Source organism: Antechinus flavipes, chromosome 3 (assembly GCF_016432865.1).
Source record: "Antechinus flavipes isolate AdamAnt ecotype Samford, QLD, Australia chromosome 3, AdamAnt_v2, whole genome shotgun sequence".
In the NCBI taxonomy this organism is placed as follows: domain Eukaryota; kingdom Metazoa; phylum Chordata; class Mammalia; order Dasyuromorphia; family Dasyuridae; genus Antechinus; species Antechinus flavipes.
The window spans coordinates 443,305,138-443,330,335 of NC_067400.1; the positions used below are offsets into that span (position 1 = coordinate 443,305,138).

At 34.5% G+C, this 25,198-nt stretch overlaps 1 protein-coding gene across 8 annotated transcripts in view; it reads right to left on the reverse strand.

Moving 5' to 3' along the window:
- FMNL2 (formin like 2) overlaps positions 1–25,198 on the reverse strand; it is a 355,622-nt gene that overhangs the window by 71,931 nt on the left and 258,493 nt on the right. For 6 of the 8 annotated variants that reach the window (XM_051986395.1, XM_051986390.1, XM_051986392.1 and 3 more), the window contains exons 7-9: positions 4,390–4,498; positions 3,500–3,576; positions 1,227–1,320 (exon numbers count right to left, since the gene is read on the reverse strand). In XM_051986395.1, the coding sequence (XP_051842355.1) occupies positions 1,227–1,320; positions 3,500–3,576; positions 4,390–4,498 (280 nt within the window). Of the gene's footprint in view, positions 1–1,226; positions 1,321–3,499; positions 3,577–4,389; positions 4,499–5,164; positions 5,190–25,198 lie in introns of all 8 variants that reach the window. The other 2 variants (XM_051986398.1, XM_051986397.1) reach the window with 1 other exon arrangement.

A 25,198-nucleotide genomic window follows, 5' to 3' on the forward strand; every position in this document is an offset into this window, starting at 1 on the left:
ACTCCAAAAAGTCAGCGAACACTGTTCTGGAAGCACTCTAGATTATTAAAAAAGAGAACTGCTAGATTTAGCAAAAAGAAAGAAAGAAAGAAAGCTCTTTTTAAGACTCTTAAACACAGTAAGATTCTACCCATTCTGGCCTGGAGTACTGAATGTCTACTTGAGGATGATGCAGTCTGATACAGAAGACAATCTTTGCCAGGACTGGAAGAGGCTTTCCTTTAGTGTTACATTTTGCTAGGACCTCAATACTCAGATACTCAACAGGTGCTAACAAATGCTTGATTGCTCTTAGAATGTAGAAACATGGTTGCTGGGATTTTGGGTTCTCAGAAGGGGGCTTTCACCTTATCCTGATCAGAACCAGGGCTCCATGCCATTTTCAAGGCATTTCCAAATTATGCACACCTCTTCTCCCCAACTTTCTGGTTTCTATCTATGTTCTGTCTTCTCCTATTAGATTGTAAATATCCTGAATATAATGACTTCTAGTTAGTATCTGTGTCCAGACTTAAGCTCAGTGACTGTCACATACCGTATAATGTGCTTAGTAAATGCTCATTCATTCATATGAGGACAAACAAGAGGACCTTGAGGCTTAATCTAGGCAAGGAAGTAAGGTCCAAGATGAGATCAACTTCCAGTGCAGGGAAATGCTACTTTTACCTGCAGTTACTTCCCAAGATGATCATTCTTGGTATGAAGTTTTAGGCATTGAGCTATTTCTCTAGTCTCTATTCTTGCTTATATATACCTACTTGGTTATGCTTTGCCTATGACAAGATCACCTGTTTTAAATTAGAAGCTCCTAAAATCAGGGCCTGTGTTTATTTATTTTGTCCAATACCAAAGCACACATGCTAAATACTAGCTGATAATTGTAGCAATGATGAAAAAGGTTTATAAAATTTTATAGAACAAGCCACCAAACACAAGTCCTAATGAAAAGCACATACATCAAATTGGGTATCTCATTTTCATGCTACCTGAATGCAAATTAATAATACAAGCATTTTGAATCACAGTCTGAAGTCTAAAACTAGGAACCCCCCCCAAAAAAAAATTCATTTCTCAAAGACATTTTTTCCTGCTGAGGAATACTGGAAAATTTAACTGCCACATTCTTTAGGATCCAGAACAAGGAAAAAGATAAACTGTTTAAGATTGTTCATATTTATAAGAACTACTGCAAGCACATTCCATGTCACAAATTTGGAGTTTCCTACCTCTTTAAAGTTATCAAATGCTGATAAAATGATTTCATGCCCTCCTCTTACAAGACAAACAGCTGCCAACAGTTCTAACACAAGGGCTTTCGTTCTGTCAAAACAAGAAAGAAAAAACGAAAATCAATGAAAACATGATTAATTGGATCCTCCTAAAAAAAAATGGATGCAGTGATTTGAAATACATTTCTATGTTCTGAGTATGTTTTTAATTTTTACTGGCTTACAATTCTATCTATGCTTTGTCTAAGGTAGCAATTTATGACCTATTTGACAGGTCTGCCCCATTTTACTAACAACGAAATTAGGTATTAATGAAAAATCGAGAAAGAGTTACATTAGCTATTAAATTCTGGATAAGGACATTGTCCCCCGACCTTTAATGTTGCATGATAATGGTTCTGCTTGACTTTTTAAAAAAAAATTATGAGCTGAATGGCATTAGGAAATTTGGAAACATTTGGAAAAGAAATCATTGGTTACATATTTTCTCCATGCTAGATAATCAAAACTATTTAATTTGTCTAAAAAGTTTAAAATCAAATTAAATAGATGCTCTCATGCTTCAAATGTGCTCATTCACAGATGGCTCTGAATAACCCTCTGTGACAATGTGAATTTGTAACAAGCTTACTCTCCCTCCTTATGTAGGTGATTTGGAACTAGCAAATAACAGCTGTGCTAATATACAAATTTTTCCCTTGTCCCCAGAAACAAAAATAAAACTACATCTGAAAATATTATTGAAAGGAAAATTGGGGAAACTTTTCTAAACTTTTGAAGTAAAATACAACAAGGGCGTTATATCTTATGCCAGCTCTTGGTGCCAACATATAATCTGGAATAGATAGCATCCCTTAGAGAAAAGCTCCCACACAGCAATTCGGACAAAAGTCCTTGTGACAGCCAATGATATAAAAAAGTGCTAAACAAAAACAAATGGGAGCTTGGGACACTGAGGCTAAGGATATACCAGTACATTTTAATGCAAACCAAAAAAGTCAATCTGCCAACTCCCAGAGCTTCCCTCACTTGAAATAAAACATGGTGATCCAATTGGAGAGAACCTCATTTTAAATTAAATTTTTAGAGGGTCCACTACTTCTTAGGTATGTGGTTATCTATCTATCTTTAGAAAACTGACAAAAATAAAATATAATTAGGAGACATAAAACATTCTACTGGAATACTAATTACCATGGGGCAACTTTGAAGTAGATAATAAAGAGACTCTTCTGGAGATAATCTGTGATTTAAGAACACACTCACATGAATTATACACACATAAGAACAAGACGTATACATGCATTGCAAGATAACATACGTAATGATGAGAATGGGGATTGAATCTGGGACTTCATTTCTATACAGAATGTGGAGTTGTCCTCTCTACTGATGCATAACAGCATCTTCTCTACTATTTAGTGTTTCAAAGAATTGCCAAAAGCAATATCAAGTTGAATTATTAGCCCATGATATGTAGCCAGTATATGTCAAAGGAGAAACTTGAACCAAGATTTTCTTTGCTTTTATGTTATGTTAGGTCACTTATGTTACGCTGCCTCTTTACAATAGTATATATACATGCACACATGCACTGGTGGAAGGAATACCTATAGCAATGAGATCATAGATAGTTTAAGCATATAGTGATATATATGCATATATATATAGATGAATACACACCTATATACAAAATTATACACACTGATACAAATATATACACACATGCTTTGAAAACAAACTAAAAGAACATACCTTTTTTTTTCTTTTCAAGGTTCAAGGCTTTTAGACACATAGTTCTAGTTTGCAGCCCTAATAAAAATTATTCCATGTAGACTTTCTTGTAATAACCCTGATATCAAAGACCACAGGTCTCAAGGTTATATAACACGAGGAAGGGAGTACTTTTTCTATAAAAATATTCCCATTTGAGTGAATACCTATATCAAGAAGTATCAAGTAGAGGTTCCAAAGATTCTACCACTAATACATTTTTAGATATCCCCACTTCATCCAATAGACATGAAGATGAAGATAATAGAAGGCAGGCCTACTAAGCAATGAAAGCTAATGAGACCTAAAAATGAAAAGTGTTACCATTTATCTATGCTATAAGAAACTGATATAATAAAAATTCTTAAACCTACATCATCATGTTTAATTCCAGAGAGAGAGAGAGATAGGCAGACTCCATAATCTAACTAGACCAAACAGAGTTTAAGATTATGACTTAATTTTTACTAGTCTTATACATTATAGAATTACCTTACCTGGGGTTTTTGTTGTTCAAACTTAGTGCAATTTCATTAACAGCGTGTGGATGTGACATGACCATATTGAAGCCATACTGAAATCAACAAAAAACAGAACATTTTCAGTTCAGTTTGGAAGTTGCCAAATGTTTATTTAAAAAAAAAATTAAAAATTGTAAAGCCTACTCAGTTTCCATGGAAACCATTACCAGAACATCTAAACACTGGATGTGACAACTTTTGTAATTTCTGTAAGCTTTTTGTAACTTCTATAAAATATGAATGATTAATAAAATTCTGGTTAAATCACAGAATAAGCTGGAGGACTGGGAAGTCACCACTAACTAAGTTATAGTCACAGGCTATACCATTTCATCTTATAATCATCTTTATAGTAATAATAATAAAGTGCTTTGATCATCATTATTGTATGCATAGGGAAATGAAGACAAAAGGATATTAAGGGTTATAACTAAGGGTCACATAAGCAGCTAATGACATCATAGCTAATTTTTAGTCACAGCTATTTTATCTCCCTAAATTTCCTCAGGATGCCTTCATGCAATGGCTGCTTATGTTCTGACAATAACGCTGTCTTTAATGGATAAAATTGGAGACAAGAAAAATTAATTTATATTTATAGAGAAAAAAATGTTCCTTTGTCCCTTCCCCAGATTAGTAGTAGACCAAATTTAAAGTTTCTAAGTCATTAGAATTTTCTTTCTGACCATAATATTGTATTGAAAATTTGGGAACATTTAAAATGGAAAAACATAATAATATAAAGAAGAAAACTGAAATATGCTTTAGGTTCAATTTGTCGAAAATGGTCAAGAGGACCTTTGGGTAGTGGTGGAGGATAGGGAACAAACAAATCTATCAATAGTTCCTGAAATAAGAATACATACCTGGTAATTCATGATGGCACGTAAACACATGATACACACGTGAACATCATCTTTTTTACTCACTAATCTTGAATTTTTCAGAGTTCTTCTGCTTGGCAAAGTATTATAGCTGCAATTGAAAAGGGCAATTTTTATAGAACAAAAGACTTCTATTAGCTGAGGAATATGACTTCAAAAATGGAACTGCCCTACCTTTTACCATGTAATGACTGATTTTTATAACTTACATTTACTGGATTCTCCAATCCTGGTGCAAAACAAGTACCAAGTGCAAAAAAAACAAAACAAAAACAAAAACACAATGCAAGAATGGACATCCCAAAGCCTTCCTTCAAACTAACACCTGAGTTGTTGACATGCTCAGTTGGTTATGCACAAGACACTAAAATGCATCCTACACTGATGGTACACATTCAATGAATGCAAAAAGCCTAAAGTCCCCACATGAACAATGTTGAACAGCTACTGGTTCCTAATGAACAAGCTAAGTTAGCTTTGCAGAAGTGACCTGAGGCAGGTTGCATGCCGTCCTAAATGCAGCAAAGAGGTGAGACGCAGAAAAAGCTTAACTTCATGACTCTATCACTCTTTGAACACGTGGCACATCTTTGACCCAACATTCTCATCCAAACTTGCCATCTGTGACATACAGAAGCTCCTGCTGTGCTACTGCAGACCTAAGCAAAGCAGCACATATAGGCAGGACCAAACACTTAATGGTGCCAGGCCTCTGAACTCTGAACACTGTGCAAATGATTCTGAGGTAGTCACTCACCTAAAGGCAGGTACAGTAGCAGATTCTTGGATGAAAACATGGAATGTAGAGAGGAAGAAAGAGAGAAAGAAGAGGAAGGAGAGGGAGAAATGGAGAGAGGGGAGAGGGGAGAGAGAAAGAGAGAGAGAGAAGGAAAAGAGGAGAGGAAGATGGAAAGAGAGGAAAGTGAGGAGGAGGAAGAGGAGAAAGAGAGAGAGATTTGCCCATGCTTTTAAAAATTAAACTGATTTTTTTTAATATTAGACTTTGTTCATTATCATTTACAACAAGAAACTTTTCATTATTAGGAGATCTTAGAGAAAAGTAGCCTCAACAATGACCATGTAGCAGTGACACCAAAAAAAAATTCTGCAAGTACCACACTTCACAACTCTGATTTAAATATTGGGTATGCATACAGAGTTTCAGGACAAATGCATAGAATTCTAGTTTTCTTTCCAAACCCAAGAAAAAAACAAATTTCAAAAGTGAAAAAGTTATTTTCTGAGAAGAAAATTAATGGCAGAAATGCCTGCACAAAACAAGCTCTATTCCCTCAGTCCTTTGACTACTATACTAAATTAGAAACGGTGATGAATACTTTGTGATTAACAATAACATATTTCTCAAAAAAAAAAAAAACTTAACAGATGATTAATTAAAACTCTTACTAAGCATGCCAATTGATCTTCAAATTAATCTTCAAAATCTACTGAGGAAATTAAAGAGAGAAACTAGTTGTATAAATAAGCCCACTATTTGGCCAAATTAATTTCTGGACAAAATTGCATCAAAATATCCTTTTCTAGTTGGGAAAAGTTGCAACTATCAAACTATCTTGATTTTACTAGTTATAAAAAGGGGGCTATATTTCAAAATGTCCTAGTTTGTAATTAGCGATACAATTCCCAAATTCCACCAATTAGACTATGTTTTATTTCAATTGTTTTTGTGAAAACAAAAGTTGAAGTTAAAGAAACAGGCTCAATTTATATATTAACAAAATCCATATCATTATCTAACTTTTAAATTTAATTATCATTTCACTAGTGCACATCATTCACATAGAGCAGCCAGGTGGCTCCAGTGGACCTGGAGTCAAGAAGACTCATTTTTCTGTGTTCATATCTGGCCTCAGCTACTTATAAGCTGTGTGACCCTATAAGTCCCTTCTCCCTGTTCATCTCAATTTCTTCTAAAATGAACTGGAAAAGAAATGGCAAACCACTCCATTTGTTAAGAAAATCCAAAATGAATTCATGAAGACTAGGACATAAGTGAAAAATGCCTGAACATTATCATTTCACTGTAACCATGACCAGAGCACGACTGCTACCACATTTCTTGAAAGTTTCACAGAAACTGGTACAAATACCACACCGCCAGTCTGACCCAGCCATGTTTAATTTGCATGGCCTACAAGTTAGGTTACTCCTTTTCTTATATTTTCCTTCTGTCCCCCACCACTGCCCTTGGTATTTATTTTCTACTTGACTCGGTCCTTAAACAGTAAGCAAGTAGTGAGATAGTCTTCATTTCTCTGATTGAAAGCATTTCGTGCAACCTTAATAAAAGGTTTCCAAAATCACAAAGGAAAGTATATTTTCAATAAAAGCCACTTCCAGTTGTGAGAGTCTCTTATTTTTAAATAAAAAGGCTGAATATATATGTAACAATTACAAAAACAAATCTAGGGACCCAAAATATGCCATCCAAGAGAATTTCATCTACCTCTATCCTTTCAAATAAATGTTAATTATTTTAAGAAGTAGAAGAAACGATTAAATAATTCACCTAATAACTATGAATGTCACAGTATTTTTTTCCTTCTTTATGCAGTTCAATCAATTCAATACTTGGGATATATGCAGTATAGATAAAGTATATACATATACATATATATATGCGCAGCATTACAAAGCTAAGATGTGTTTGCAATGTTCAAAAGGATTTATAAGCCACACTTGAATGGCTTGTATTACAACTTACATGGTTGAAATTACAACCTCTATAATTTAGGCTATAATGAAGATTCTTGTAAAACTAAATGACCAGCATAATCTCATAAAACTACATATTTAAATAAAAATATTTCCATTCATATCAGTAGTAAACTATTACCAGCTTTGTTTTATATATCATTTCAAACAGAAGGATAGGCTCATGCAGTTGACCTTGATTCAAGTCCTAATTCTCACACATACTAACTATGTGGCCTGGGACAAATCACCCAATCTCCATGTAAATCTTTAAGATCCTTAAGCTCCAATGGTTCAACCATTCTGGAAAACAATTTGGAACTATTCCCAAAAGACTATAAAACTATGTGCACTCTTTGACCCAGCAATACCAACACTAGGTCTATATCCCAAAAAGATCAAAAGAAAAAGAAAAAGATCCACATGTACAAAAATACTTATAGCAGCTCTTTTTGTGGGGACAAAGAATTGAACACTGAAGCCCATTAACTAAGAAATGGCTGAATGAGTTGTGGCTTATAATCGTGATGAAATACTATTGTATTGTAAGCTGTGAGGAAGGGAATGGTTACAAAAAACTTAGGAAGACTTACATGAGCTGATATAAAGTGGAGTGAGCATAATTAGAACACTGTACATAGTAATAACAATAATGAAGCAATAATCATCTGTGATATAGGTTATTCTTGTTAATACTGTGCTCTAAGACAATTTCAAAAGACTAAATAAAAAATGCTACCCACTTCCAGAGATAGAATTGAGGAACTCTGAGTGCAGATTGAAGCATTTTTTCCCTACTTTATTTTACTGTTTTTTTTTTTTTTAGCAACATGGTTAATATGAAATATGTTTATATTACTTCATATATAAGTAAGTTACTATATTGTTAGCCTTTTCAATGGAGAGAAGATGGCTGGAGGCAAGAATAGCATTTGGGACTGAATATTTTCTAAAAAAAAATTTATTTAGTTCTTTAAAAAACTGTACTGTCAAAAAAGTTTAGCAAGATTCTAAGTTGTGGAAAAGCTACAAATCTGGAATGGCAGCAGGAGCTTCCTTTTGAGGGATTTTCTATATTAATGAAATTATAGGTTTAGTCCTTATCCCATCCTTTAAATATACTTTTTGTTAAACCCCATGTAATTATTAAAGCAGATATTTAAGAAGTCAATGCATTCTATATGCATAAGATAAAGCTATTAATAAGATGATTTTATTGTTGAGTTGATCTGCTCAGACAAATCAATTTCATTACTTTATGCATATAATCTTCCCCACAACTGTGTACAATATATATATATAGGCATACATAATAGAATAGATAATAAACATACATAAAACAAACAGGAAACAGAAAAATCTGACACAATGGACAGGATTAATCTTGGAAGCAAAAATAGATTGGGTCAAAGTCTTAGGAAACTACTAACTATGTGAAGGAAATTAATTTCAATCAAAAAGCATTTTTAAGCACCTATTATATGTGCTAAGCACAGAAGAAAGTCTTTACCCTCATAGTCTAATACAGCCAGACAACAACATGCACATAAACAGATACATACAAGATTGACACAAGATATCTGTGAGATAAAGAGAAAACATTAATAGCTAGAGAGGTCAGGAAAAGTAGCATCTGATCTAAGTCAAAAGAAATTAAAACTTTCAAGAGACAAAGGGGAGAAGGGAAAATATTCCCAGAGGGAGGGACAGACCAAATAAATAATATTATCAATAACAGCTCTTAAGTAACTTATTTACAAATGACCCTTGAGTGTCAAAAAATACCAAGGCCACCTATTTTCTTTTTTCTTTCTTTCAGGCAATTGAAGTTAAGTGACTTGCCCAGAATCATACAACAGTGTCTAAGTTTCTAATAAGTGTCTAAGGCTGCATTTGGACTCAGGTCCTCCTGACTTGTGTGCTCTATCCTAACTGTTCCCAAGTACAATTAGTTTCAAAGTATACTGCATTATAGTTGAGGACATCTTCCCCTCTCAGTATATATTTGGTCTATACTAGGCTGGACAGAATTAAGGATAAAAAAAAAAGCAAGGTTGAAACTTACCTCACTAATAGCCAATCAAGTCCTCATGCTAAAAGCTTGCTGCCTGCAAACATATGTGCTGGCTTATTCCTTGCTAAAGTGTTTATTTCCTGTCATACAGAAATAGCTTTTTCTTCATTTATTTTTGGACTTAATTTTTTTTTCCTGGACACCACCATGGAAGTTCAGTTTGTCAATAGTATAACAGGTTGTTTGGGGGAGTAAGGAGGTTGTCTGTATTTTGTGTCAGAATGCAGAATAAAGAATTTACTTAGCTGCTCTAAGGGACCATTTTCCATTTAAAACAAAAAGCCTTGCTAAGGTAAGATTCCCTTGTGAGCGTCTCCCTAGATAGAAGCCACTTGTTTCTTATCAACCCCATTCATTTTGTTTCTTTTTAATGACATGAAATGTTACTTTTAAAACCTTTTCAGGTAAATTGTTTCTTATAAATAAAATATGATGAAGAACTAGATAGGAGCCTGACCTGTAATTTCTTTGGCAAAAGGAACCCCTAGGTAAAGAATCACACATTCAATATATGTCAGAGATTGGACTTGAACTCAGATTTTTCTGGCTTCAAGGACAACTTTCTATCTCATACATTAAGCTTCATGTTATGAAACTCAATACAGATCAGTAGGAAATTCTGCACTATATTTGGGAATTCTTATTCTAAAAGCATTCTCTCCACTCCCAATATAGAAAAGCATCTCAATTAAATGCCACAAATCTTTCTTTCTAGACAAACAAATGGCCTCCAGAGGACACTCAATTGGGGACCTCATTAAATCCAGCAAGCTAAATTTCACTGATTGTTGCAATGGTATGAGGAAAATATATCATTTGTACTCAGCAGGCACATTTTCTTCAGTGTGACAACCTTTGCACTTGAGTATTTTGTTTATTTGCTTTAATTACCTACTTCTCCATACATTTCTACTTTTCTTTTACACCTCTGTTTTTGTCCAAATTACATATAAACAATGGTAGAGGAAGAAACTTCAGTTTTCTCATGGCTACCCTAATACACTATAGTCATTACCTTAGAATACCTTTAAACATCAATGCCACAATGATTACTTAATTCAACTCTTTGCATTTCTATCTTAATTTATTGGCATATAAACAATTATTCTTTTTGCAAGAGATCATTTAGAGCAGATGTTGTTAACCTGGGATCCATAAATGGGATCTGTGGGTACAATTCAGATGGGGTCTGTAAATTTATATGGGGGGAAAAATTACATTTTTATTTCAAAATTATCAGTATCATTTATAATTCTATGTATTTGATAGCATCATTCTGAGATGGAACTGATAAGTTTCACCACATTTGCACAAGAGTGTATGACACAAAAAAGCTGTAGAACCCTAATCTAAAATAATGAAACATTCTATTAGTTTTCTAGTGTAAGGTGTTACCCTTTTCATATATGAATAGCTAGGCTACTGAAATGGGTCAGAGAAAAGAACTTGTGTGTATGAAAATTTGACAACATCCATACAGATTGATAGGAAGGACAGAGAACTATCCCTTCACATAAATGGATTGGGAAAAATTTTTGGTGGGTAAAAAAATGACCCAAGCTATAGGGCACTGTATGGTTTCTCAGCTTTTACATGTGATTGCTTTTTATGTTTAAGAGATTAGAAATGACAAGGTGGTAAATCAAAGAATGCTGAAGATAATGAAAATTAAATAAACATTATGGTTCTCATAACTGACAGGTGGATTTCATTAGGTTTACTTCACAAGGGAGATACTATGAACTTCTGGCTTGAGGCATAAACAGTGAAGAAACCAGCCAGTAGAGGAAACAGCTATAATAAAGCAAAGTTAAGAAGTAAGATCCAGAGAGAGGAATACAGAAACTGAATATGGATCACAACATAGTATTTTCACCTTTTCTGTTGCTGTTTGCTTGCTTGTTTTTTCTTTTTCTTTTTCCCCCCTTTTAATCCGATCTTTCTTATGCAGCATAATAAATGTGGAAATGTTTACAAGAATTGCACCCGTTCAACTTATATTGAATTACTTGCTGTCTAGGGGAGAAGGGAGGGAGGAGAGGAGAAAAATTTGGAACACAAGGTTTTGCAAGGGTGAAGATTGAAAACTATCTTTGCATGTATTTGGAAAAATAAAAATCTATAATTATTTTAAAAAGTTAAGAAGCAAGAAGGAGAATAAGTAGGCAGAAAAGTTTCAGCTGCTATGTTTGTAGTAGGCTACCAGTCATTCTTTGTCATATTAACTGAATAAAAAAGACAGGGATCATGCTGGAAAAGTTACTCTCCACTGCCCCCTCAGGTTTTAGAAGGAAAAAAGAGAGGACAGGCTTCCCATTTGTTTTGTGATCTTAAAAGACTTGGATCTTTCTGGACAATGAAGAACTCAGTTGAATGAGAAGCCAGCTCTTTTTGTTTGCATTGCCCAGTCAGCCACCTGAGGAGTTTTGCTATGAGCTCTCCTTTGCTATCATTATAATATCTTAAGAACTGAATGGATAGTCCAAAATCTTGTTCTGTAAAGCACTGGCTGGATTTGTCTGCATTGTACAGAGAGCCAATCTAAAAAGCTTTAACATTCTCAGACTTACAGGAACTGCTTCTCATTCAAATATTTTTTAATTAAAGTTTTTTTATTTTCAAAACATATGCACAGATAATTTTCAATATTCACCCTTGCCAAACCTTGTGTTCAAATTTTTTCCCTCCCTTTCCCTCACCCCCTCCCCTAAATGGCAAGTAATCCAATATATGTTAAACATATTATATTTCCACAATTATCATGCTGCACAAGAAAAATCAGACCAAAAAGGAAAAAAATGAGAAAACAAAATGCAAGAAAACAATGAAAAAGTGAAAATATTATGTTGTGATCCACACTCAGTTCCCACAATCCTGCACTCTAGGCTCCTATCACAAGCACCATTAGAATTGCCCCGAATCACCTCACAGTTGAAAAGAACCACATCCATCAGAACTGATTATCATATAATCTTGCTGTTGCTGTATACAGCAATGTTCTCTTGGTTCTACTCCTTTCACTTAGTATCAGTTCATGTAAATTTCTCCAGGCCTCTCTGAAATTAGCCTGATGATCATTTCTTTTCTTTTTCTTTTTCTTTTTTTTTAAATAACTTTTTATTGATAGAACGCATGCCAGGGTAATTTTTTACAGCATTATCCCTTGCATTCACTTCTGTTCCGATTTTTCCCCTCCCTCCCTCCACCCCTTCCCCCAGATGGCAAGCAGTCCTTTACATGTTGAATGGGTTGCAGTATATCCTAGATACAATATATGTGTGCAGAACCGAACAGTTTTCTTGTTGCACAGGGAGAATTGAATTCAGAAGGTAGAAATACCCCAGGAAAGAAAAACAAAAATGCAAGCAGTTTATATTCATTTCCCAGTGTTCTTTCTCTGGGTGTAGCTGCTTCTATCCATCTTTGATCAATTAAGACTCTCTTTATCGAAGAGATCCACTTCCATCAGAATACATCCTCAAACAGTATCGTTGTTGAGGTATATAATGATCTCCTGGTTCTGCTTATTTCACTCAGCATCAGTTCATGTAAGTCTCTCCAGTCCTCTCTGTATTCATCCTGCTGGTCATTCCTTACAGAACAATAATATTCCATAACATTCATATACCACAATTTACTCAACCATTCTCCAATTGATGGGCATCCTTTCATTTTCCAGCTTCTAGCCACTGCAAACAGGGCTGCACAAACATTTTGGCACATACAGGTCCCTTTCCTTTCTTTAGTATCTCTTTGGAGTATAAGCCCAGTAGAAACACTGCTGGATCAAAGGGTATGCACAGTTTGATAACCTTTTGAGCATAGTTCCAAATTGCTCTCCAGAATGGCTGGATGTGTTCACAATTCCACCAACAATGTCTGATGATCATTTCTTATGGAACAATAATATTCTATCACATTCATATACCATAACTTATTCAGCCATTCTCCAACTGATGGGCATCCACTCAGTTTCCAGTTTATTGCCACCACAAAAAGGGCTCCTATAATTATTTTTGTACATATAGGTCCTTTTTCTTTTTTTAAGATCTTTTTGAGATACTGGCCCAATAGAGACACTGCTGGATAAAAGAATATGCTCAGTTTGATAACCCTTTGGGCAAAGTTTCAAATTGCTCTCCAAAATGGTTGGATCAGTTCACAACTCCACCAGCAATATTAGTATCCCAGTTTTCCCACATCCCCTATATTTATCATTATCTTTTCCTGTCATCTTAATCAATCCTCATTCAAATATTGTAACACGATTTCAGTACCTTTAAAGCAGGTAATTTTAAGTTGAGTTTGTCACTGTTTCATCAATTCAAGAAGTGAAAAAGAACACATTTGCTCAGGAGAAAGATAAAGACCAGAAGAAAAGGAAGAGATTCATCAGAGTTGCTTTAATTTTCATTTCTTTGAATATTAGTGATTTTGAGCAATTGTTCAGAAAGTAGTTTAAAGTATTGTTTTCTTATTTATTATAAACTTAAAGAGTATTAACAAATATGAACATTGCAAAATTTAAAGGTTAAAAAAAAAAAGGAGGAGTTACTTAACTGGGAAACTTCTGTGATGCAACTTGGTTCCCCTCCCCTCAACTATGTATGATTTGAGTAATTTTTTTTGTTTAATTCAAATTTAACACTACAGTTTTAAAAAACTTTCTGCTCACCTATATTTCTTCCTGCACTTCTTTCTGCTCTCTTATTTTTTAAATAATTCATTTATATTCTTATCTTTGTTTTTTTGTTTTTTTTTTACTATTCTTTTATTTTGCCCAGTTATTTATTAGGAAATGGCTTACTCTTACAAATTTCTGTTAATCCCCCATAGATTTTCATGCCAAACTTTTTTTTTTCCTAAGACAGTGAATGCAATTATTTTCTTCCCCCAGTGTCTTTTAGAAATGTTTCTTTTTTTAAAAAAAGGGGGGGATGGATCAGGATTTGAGTCTAATGCACACTGACAGAACAATGCTGACGAACTGATAAAATTGTTTGAGTAATTCAGCTCCAAATGCTAGCAAAGCAACTACTGCCAGAAATATTCAACTTACTACAGTTCCAAAGACCTCACTTCAAAAAACCTCATCCACTGAATCCGCAGACTCATGCTTGGCTTCCAAGAAGTAGGATGAGAATTACTGGCTAGCTGTTTCACATCTTACAAGGATATGAGTTATTTTTTGTCATCCAGGTAGAGCTGGACATCACTACAGTAATCCATAACGGGTTAGAAATTCCACTGAGGATCAAATAACATCCTTTACTTCAGGCCAAATGTGTTCAAATGAAACCAAAACCAAAAGAGAGATAACTTTGGGCTTTATGCCACTGCCCTTTAGGCTGTTCCATCATCACTTTTTATAAGCAATGATCAGATTAAGTTAAATGTTCGAATGATAAACTTCCCACAAAGACTTTGAGCACTGCAGGAAATAATGCTGGTGACTCAGTACATAATACTAATGTCTTAGACTTGTAAGCTAATGACCTTGATTTTGTGTCCCGTTACTATAATCCTTTGTTTCTAGAGAAATTCATTAAATTCTACAGGTGACAAAATATATCTGAGCAAAGCCAAACTGTAAGAATTTTTAAGTTTTTAAAAATTAGGAGTTTTTTTAAACTTAAAAGCATTTTCTGTACAATAGGTTAATATCAGAAAGATAAAACAATGGCTATAGGAATCAAACCAAAAGGATATCATCAAAAAACTAAGTTTCCATAGTGACTAGACAAGAGGCCCTAAGAATTCAAAACACAATCCAAATTCAGGTGTGAGCAAAGAAAGAGGATAAGAAGTAAAAGAAAAACTCTTAAACCAATCTTCAGGTTACTTGGGAGGTTTGAAAAAACTTTATATACTAATCTCAAAAGTTTTTCTCCATTTTCATGGGGGCGAGGGAAGGGGAACTACAGATTTACATCAGTTAAATTTTATGCAATCCATTTACAGAAAAAGTGAATTCCCCAGTTTCTTCTGTGTACTAAGAAAAGCAATAAGGAAATATACAGCTGATAGTTACTGGAGTATCTGTGGTTTAGGGATGGGAGAATAGAAATAGCATCCTTGAAAATTATACCTAGCTAGTAAGTGTCTGAAACCACATTTGAACTTAGGTCTTCCTGACTCCAGACCCAGAACTCTATTGCATTATACTACCTAGCTGCCCTAACCAAAACCTCTAGAGAAACACTGTTTGGTGAATAGCTTCAGTGATCTATATATACATAGAATGGGAAGACTTGTGTGTCCAATGTCCTTTTTGCTGCTATGGGATGGTTTTGAATGCTAGGTGAACTTGATTAGGTAGAAATTGGTGAGGCTCAGAAAGTTACTGAGTAAGGTAGTAATGTGATTAGTGTTGTAATTCTTACACTCCTATGTGATCAGCACTGTGCCATTTACAGAAGACTGTTACAAAAATAATCTATTTTGTCCAGAAAATGTTGCCATGTAATCCTTACATACAGTACTAAGAATCCATCTTTTTAATAAGTTATTTATGCAGGAACACAGATTTAGTTATACTTATATAAATTTTGAAATTCCTTGTATGTATTAGAATCAGATACAACTTTTTAAAATGTGGACAAAATGATAACAGAAAAAGACTGAATCCCACATGAAGAGCTGATTAGGAAACAAAGAATAAACAGAATATGGAAGAAAATTTCTTTGACACTTAATAGCTCTCCCTCAGATGTTGGGCCCTGGATTTTGGCAGATTACATGTATTTGATATTCACTCAGACTCCCAAGAAAGAAATTTGCTCAGGCTGTTAGTTCACCTGCTGTCTTAATTACTCATGTGCCCCTCAAAAGGCATAATAAAATCTGAACATTATTAGCAAGCTCTGTTAAGAATAGCTCAGAGCTAGAGATGTCTGAGGTTGAAATAACCCATAAAGAGAAAATCTTTCTTTGAAGGTCAACAGCTGCAAGCAACAGGTACAAAACCAAGCTTACTAAAGGTGACAGAATTTGACTCTGTATCAAACAGAATTGGAACTGGAAACTCTCTTGACAAGAAACATTTTTCTGAGATGGAAAAGACCACAGAATTATGGAAGGAAGCATAAGTCTGGAAGTAGGTCCCTTATTCCCTTTCCTTCCATGGCCAGAGATCTTCCAAAATTTTGAAGCTTTAGAAGTTCTTAAGAATTAGCTTTTGTTTAATTTCATTCTGAGTATTTTTCCTTTCCTAAAATAAAAAAAAAGTGTAACTTATCTTTGCTGTGGATTCTTTACCATCAGAATCATGAATGAACAGCAAGTAAAGTCATGTAGGGAAAGGATTAAATGAGCAGTTCTGAATATGACTCATAGTTTGAAATTTAGTTCCATCCTTGCCTTGGTAAAAATATGTGTGTGTGAGACACTTAATGGCTATCATTTTGCAAAAAAAAAGAGAAATGAAAATTTTATCCTCTTCCATGCATCTGTTAAAGAGTAGGTTTTGAATTCTCCCTTTACCAAAGTAGATTTGTCCCCTAATCTGCAATTAATACTCTTATTGACTGGGACAACTGCCCAGGGTCACACAGTTAGACTGTTAGAAATGGATTTGAATGGAGATCTTTCTGACTGAGGCCCGTTTTGTAACAATGTCTCCCTACCTATTTAACATTCTGGAAAATGCTGGTCAAAGTTTAAAGCTGACATAGGGTCTTTCTTTATTTGATTTTGAGGCACTGAGTTTATGACAGATTTCTTTTTCTTTTCCTTCTTAAAAATAGTATCCCATCTCTGAAGTCAGGAGGACCTGAGTTCAAATGTGACCTCAGAGACTTAACACTTCCTAGCTGTGTGATTCTGGGCAAGTCACTTAACCCCAACTGCCTCAAGGAAAAAAAAGTAACCCCTCTACATACAACTCAAATTTATATAACTATCCCTGTCAGGTTTATACAGTGTCTCTACACAATCCTATGGAAAAGGTTTGTGACAGTATTATTAGCAGAATTTCACAAATGAGAAATATAAAGTTTAGGGAGATTAAGTGACATGTCAGCAAGTGTGGGAACCCATGAATACTAATTACTCTTTATACAAAGAATGATGTCTGCAGGATCACATTTCTTAAGAGCAGTACAGTCAAGAACACTATAATAAATCATTGACCATACCTTTCCATCACTCTTTATAAAGGATTTATTTACAGAATACTCTCTGAACTTTCCATGAAAGAACTTAAAAGACTTTCATCACTGTTGTAGTTTAATCGATTTTCAATCATATCTTGCTATTTGTGACCTCCTTTGGGGTGTTCTTGGCAAAAACACAGAGTGGTCTGCCATTTTCTTTTCCAGCTCATTTTGCAGATGAGGATATTTGAGGATATTTGAAAAAGTCACACAGCTAGTAAATGCCTGAGAACAGATTTGAACTCAGGAAGATGAGGCTAGGTTCAGGATCCTATAGACTGTGAAATTGCTCCGACATCTAACACACAGCATATAAAGGTTTTCTTTACATAATATTCTCTGACCTTTCCATAGAAAGCCTTACAAAATTTTGATTATCTAGGTTCCAAGAAAGAGGGGAGAAAAGTTGTATTTTTTTTTTTTTGGGGGGGGGGGAAGGGGGAGCAGAGGGACTGAGGCAATTGGGTTTAAGTGACTTGCCCAGGGTCACACAGCTAGGAAGTGTTAAGTGTCTGAGGCCAGATTTGAACTCAGGTTTTTCTGACTTCAGGACTGGTCCTCTATCCATTGTACCATCTAGCTGCCCCAGAAAGTTGTATTTTCAATTTACAACATAAACTGAAGTAGTCCAATAAAATTATCTAAGCATGCATGCATGTGTGTGTGTGTGTGTGTATGTGAGAGAGAGAGAGAGAGAGAGAGAGAGAGAGAAGAAATTAGGCAAACATTGACCAATAATAGGCAAAGTTTTAAAATTCCCTTGGAAGACGATGTTGCTAGTCCAGTTAAATTATGTACCTGGCTCACATAAAGAAAGGACATCACATAATTATACTGGATTGTGTTAGTAGTCTTTTGTTGCCAATGTCTAGGCTGAGAGGAATTTCCTAAGGATTTTGGATCTGGTCTTCCCTCTCCTATCCTGCAGACATTATGTCATCTAACCCATATTTAGTCTATCAATTAAACTCATATAAGATCTGATCCTACAAAATGAGCTCTGAACTTTTTTTTACCATCTCTATAAACCAAGAGAAGCAGAGTTCAAGTGGGTGAATCCAGATAATTTAGGGGAAAAAACTCCAAACCACTCTTGTTTAAATTACAAATATCACATCAGTAAAAAGTAAGTCTAAATTTTTGTCTAAATTTTCTGGAAACCAGATTCAATTCTCAATTACCTGGTATTACCTCTGGGGATTTGAGTTCATAATTCAGATAAATTATAATTAACTCTTACTTTGAGAAGACTAGATGTGGCCACATCTTTTTAAGACATTACCATCTTTATAATTCTTGGGTAGCTAGATGGCAAAGGGATTAGAGTATTGTGTCAAGAATCAGGAACACTTGAATTCAAATTCTGCCTCATATAATTCTTACCTTTTGTTTAACCTTTCTCAGTCTCTGTTTCTGAATCTATAAAATGATAATCATAGCACCTAGCCCACACCTGTTCTGGTACCTACTATATTTGAATCACTATGAAAAATATTAATGGAGTACAAGAAAGAATAAGATTTGGTCCTACTTTCCGTGATATACAAATGGCATGTTGTTAGTTTGGGCATGGCATAATAGATAGATCACTAGATTTGAGTCAGAAAGGTCTGAATTTAAATCCCATTTCTGACACTTATTAGCTACATAACCCTGTCCAAGTCACTAACTTATGGCTCCCATTTTCCTAATTTGTTAAAACAAGGTTGGATTTGACAGCCTTTAACATTGGAGCCAGAATGAGCAGAGTTCAATTCTGCCACACACACTTACTATATGTGCAATCTTTGGCAAATCCCTTAATTTTTGCTTCATTTTCCTCATCTGTAAAACAAGAATAATAAATGCATCTACCTCACCACTGTACCACTGTACCATATGCAAAACACTTTACAAACCTTAAAGCATTCATTATCATGCCTACTTATTATTATTATTACGGTTATTTATGTTTGGATCACGCTAAATTAGTTAAATTGTACAAAAAAGAATCAAAAGAAAATATCCTTAAACATAACACTGAGAGATTAATCTTCATAAGTGCTTCCTCCTTTATAATCCTATAGCCTCATATTATCTTTTGTTTGATACTTAGCATAAGCTAGTTTAGAATTACTAAATTGGAGATTGTCTTATCCAACTTTCCCATTTTACACATGAAATGGCAGAGATCCCTCAATAGACACACAGATAGTGGCCAAGGTAGAGTTAAAATTAGTATCCTGTTTCCCAATTCAGCACCCTTTCTATTATAATTTCTTGTCTAAAAGTCACTTTTTGCAGATTTATGAGATAACAGGGGCAGCTGGGTGGCACAGTGGATAGAGCATCAGCCCTGAACTCAGGAGGCCCTGAGTTCAAATCTGGACTCAGTTGTGTGACCCTGGGCAATTCACTAAACCCCAATAACCTCAGCAAAAAAAAAAAAAAAGTAAAATTTACTTTGAAAAAAAAAGGACAAGATAATAACGGCTTAAAGAGGTTAGAATTCACACTGCTTGTTATATGAAATCATGTCTTATGTTTCTTTGTATTCCTGATGCGGGTATAGGGCTCTACACCCAGTAAACACTGACTAAAAGCTTTGGTGATAAGCACAGCACAGAGAAAAGAGCATTGGATTTGGAAATCAAAGGCGCAAAAAGTTCAATTCCCAGATCTGCCATCTCCTTTCTGTATGACTTTGGGCAAATCACTTCATCTTGCTGGGTCTCAGATTCTTCATCCATAAAATGAGAGGGCTGTACTAAATGGCCTCTGAGGTCCCTCCAATAGTAAATCTGTGGGCCTATGAGAATAGGGAATCCACAGGCTTCAACAAGCAGGATTCACTGACTCAACCCCGCTGACATACTTCTCAGCCCCACCTGTGGGAATGAGTTCAGTTAAAAGTACAATGGTTTCCATGGTCATTGCAAATAGGGGTTATAACTCTGTCTAGTCACATAGGGGATGAATTACAAAATCATTCTGTGGGAAAGATTTACAAGTAAGATGAATGAGGGTCTAATGGTTATCACTTTGTAAGTATGAACCCAAATTCATTCTCAGAGCATCCTTTTCCTTCAACATGGAAGTTTCTACTCCTGGGTACCTTGGCAGACCAAGTATGAATAAAAAGTCTCAAGCTTTTGAAATGCTCCTATAACACCTCTTCAAGTTGCCTCAATAAGAAGGATTTCAAACCTCTGCAAATGATTTATGAGAAAGATCACAATGACTGTAACGTCTGGAATAGGAGTGTTTTTTTCTCCACTAGTTTGGTATCTCTCCTATCTGATCTCAGGCAGTTCTGCAGACAGGCCTGGGAGAGGAACTCTAAGGATTTGGAACAAATCAAAAGGCAACCTTTCTCATTCCAGGAAGTTTTGAAAATCTGTGAGTATATGGTACTCACAAGCAGGCTATAATTAAAGCCTATCATCATTTTCATTCTAACTGGGCTGTAAAAATATGCCCTGGGCTGAAACCTTGGAATGTACATTCTTGGTATGGATGCATTTTTTCCCTTTTTTACAACTCTTTTGACCAAAAAAAGAAACATACACAACCCCCCCCCCCAAATTTTCAGTTGTTTCTTGTTATGGATTTGCTAAAAACAAAACAAGACAAAAAAAAAAAAAAAACCCAGAAGGTTATAGTTTATAGACTATTGTGGGGAAGTTTTCTGAATTTAGAAAAACTTTAGATTTTTTCTGGATAGTTATAGATTTCTTCTGAACAATAAAGCTTCAGTTCAAGAGTCCAGGCTCTTTAGCACCATAAACTTACTCCCTCCCACCACCCCCAAGATGGAAGAAAGAACTTTTAGATGTTCTTCTGTTTGTTCTTTTATTTTTCATCTGCCCATTACCTTTGACTTTTTTCTCTCCTTTTCTTGCATCATTTTGTTTCTTAATTTGGAGTCAATGAAAAAATTATAGGATCTACCATTCCATCATTTAAAGAGATAAATTCAAATTTTGTGAATCTATCTCTAGAGTGAGTGTGTGTGTGTGTGTGTGTGTGTGTGTGTGTGTGTGTGTGTGTGTGTATTTACAATGTTACACTGCAGCTGGGGGAAAAAATGGCCTGGGAATAAAGTAAGATAGGAGTGGAGCCAAGCTTAGATATATTAAATTGAGAAAAGAACTAATTTGACAGTGGAGCCACAAGACAGGAAATTCTGGGAGTGAAAAGAGTAAGTCCTCCAGGTCATTATTTCATACTCGTGCTCCCTACACCATGACTAGAGTCCAAATCCTTATTTCTCTTGAAAACTTAATTCTGAACATCGATATAACCACCTATATCTATTTAATGATTGCTTACAGGCAAATTTCAACTAATAAAAACATCATTACTTTTTTTAATGTCTGTTACTACACCAAATCATTTATTCCCCCAACAGGAGAAATATTTCCTTAACACACACACACACACACACACACACACACACACACACACACACACACACACACAAAGAATATAATGACCTTATCAGTGGCTACATGTCATTTTTGTACCAATAGTCCATCAATTTCTCTACCAAAGCATGAATATTTCTAATCCTTAGTCTTTTTTATGACTGATCAAAACTATTATCAGAGTTCAGTTGTTGTTTCCTTTCATAATCTAGCATAATCTGCTAATTTAATTCTGCTTAAATTCTGATATGGTTGAACAAATTCACAATTCTACCAAGAAAACACCGGTGTGCCTGTTCTGTCATGACTCCTCCAATAATTGTAACTTTTCCCTTCTGTCATTGATTTCTATCTGATATGTAAGACAGAAAACCTCACTTAACTTTAATTTATCTGATTATTAATAACCTGGAACATTTTTCACATGGTTATTAATAGCTTACATTTGTTCATTTAAAAATTGTCTGTTTGTTTCCTTTGACCATTTATTTATTAAAAAATGTCCCTTACAACTTTCTTATTCTCAACAAGGGAACACTATTTTCTAAATCAGCTATATTCAACCTCTCTTCCTTCCTCCTTTGGCAAACCATTTAATAAGTGCTATTCATATGAAACATCTCTTAACAATTGTCTTTTCCTCATCATTCTCACAGCTACTTGGCATTAGCATCATACCTAGCATTTATATAGTGTTTTAAACTTTTCAAAGTGCTTTACATACATAAGGAACCTCATTTGATTCTGACAAGAATCCAGAGAGACAGATACTATTATCTCCATTTCCCAGACAAGAAAACTAAAGCCAAGAGAAGACAATATGATTTACCCATTGTTCTTTCCTTTGCCCTACCCTATTTTTCCTCTGAAAACTAATTAGAATTAAATTCAAATATATGTATTTATTCCACTGTAACAGATTTCAAGCAGAGACACTTTTGCAAGTTAGAATTAGAACTCAATTCCCAAAAACCTGTGAAGTTCTCTAGGTGTTCCTGATAGCAGTTGACATTATACTGACTGCATCAAATCTTAAGACACTGTACAACCTTTTAGAAGAGACCCATAATTACTCAAACACAGGAAAGACCAAATAGATAAATGCTTTGTGCTGCCCAAATCACAACATGCCTATTAAGGGGAACATTATCAAGCTTATCCAAGAATATGTGTATTTAGAACTCTTAATAAGGACAATGAGACAAATTTAGGTTGAAAAATTGAAAGAATAGACTGGATTGATTTTGGAAAACTGAAAAGTACTTTTACTGATCTCATGTTTTCCATAACAGCCAAGGCTCATCTTTTCAATGCATACATATCAGAAGTGTCACACATCAAAGAAGAACAGGAGTAAAGAATATCAAAGAATTTTACGATAGCAAAGACATGATGAAACTAAAGCGATGATAGGTAGATGACCAAAGTATTCCCTTCACTGGTGCCCTTGTGATGTTGGGCAAAAGTGAGAAGATCTCTACAACTGGGTAAAAGATGCCCTGTGGTAAATGTTTAGGAGGACTTAAATGAGAGTTATAAAGGGATAAATGAGTTATAAACTGATCTTTGGAGGGGACTTCTGAATTAATGAAATCACAGATCTATTTAAGTAGCAGAGAGAATTAGCACACTTTTACTTTTGCATTTCTGAAATGAAGTTTGTTTCCATGTTATATGCCACAAAAGCATATCCTTTCTGTATAATTCAATACATTTAATTAAACTGACTGGTTTTGTGTACTGTTGTTAATCACAAAGCCATTTTGCCTTTGACAGGGCCCAATTCATATTTTCTACAGCAATGATTCAACATTTTAAGTAAGAAAAAAAGTAGATTTAATGTACTTGTGCTATAAAATTACATATAGTTATGTATTACATAATAATATACCATGTGTATCAATAAAATATATAACAAATGTAAATTTAAAGATTAATTCATGCTTCAAGAAGTTATATAATAGAGATTTCTGGCGTCATAAGACAAAATCCTCTTACATTACCATTTCCAAAAGCATTTCTGTCAAACTTGAATTTTAAAGTGGTTGAATTCTCTTGATATCTAGTCATATAGTCCAAATCCTATCAATCCTATGATAAATATATTCCCAAGTTACATTTGATGCCAGTATAAGCTGGTGTTGACTGGCAATTAAGTTAGAGGGACTAGAACAGAATGAAGTGTCATTGTCTCTTGGATCCTAACAATGTTTTTAGATATAAAGAAATAAAGCCAATAAAACACATGTTAAAAGAATAAATTAATGCTTATGCTACAGCCACATGATTTATTAAAGTGTTTCAAAACTAAAATGTTTATAAAAACTTATCATAATTAATGAGTATATACTTAGTTGCCAATGATGTTTTCTTTGGTCCTTTAGATGGAGAGTCTTAAGGTAGTGTAGATAAGTCGTGTAGTTTTTATATAACTAGATAAAGAATGAAATAAAACACTCTTCCTCATCATATGTCATTAGCTCCTCTCAGAAGAATTTTATACTCCTGATTAATGAGCAGCTCTTGTAGCATTTTAACTAAAGATCTCGAGGCAAAGTGATGGTGACATAAAAATGAACCAAAATAGGGCAGAGGAAGTGTTTTAAGATAAAGACAATTAGAATGAGGCACTTGTGAAAAAGAAGAAAGGTTCATAAAAGGAAAGCATGAAAGTATCAAAGAACTACAGAAGACAAAGAAGGGGAAATAGGAAGATGAAGACAACTCAATAAAAATCTATTTATTCTTATGTAAAACTCAACAAGTAATATATCTATAATTCTGCTTTCTTCCTTTCCAGCTCAAATGCTATCAAATGGCAAAATCCATCCAAAGTGACATCCAGACAAATATTTGTGGATCTTATAATTTTTGAATAGGACTCTAATTTATACATTGTTTAAAAGTCTATCATATAAACCAGCAATTAGGCCTGCCCAAAGCAATCCTCATTTGCATTATAAGAATTCCTGAATTTGTTTCAAAGGAAATTAAAGAAGAGTAATCCCTGGACTTAAGGCTTTTTTCTAACATATTAAAAAAAAAAATCAAACATAAATTCTTTTTTAAATTTGTTAACTTCAAGTACAAGTACAAGTAACAAGAAGTTAACTTCAAGTTGCCTACTGGAAGCAACATCCTGTTCTTGTATGTTAACTCTTTTCAAATAAACTGAATTTCTATGATACTTAGTTTATAATGTAGAGAGTGTGTGGAATGTGAAACCAGAAACTTGGAATAGAATACTGGGCTTACAATCAGGAAGACCTAAGTTCAAAAACTCCTCGGACATTTCCTAACTGTGTGGTCCTGGTCAAGTAATTTCATCCTTGGAGCCAGTTTCTCCTCCCTGTAAAATGACATGGTAGCACCTATTTCCCAGGGTTGTTAAGATCAAATAAGTTAATATGTAAAGCATTTCTGCACAATTTAAAGCACTATAC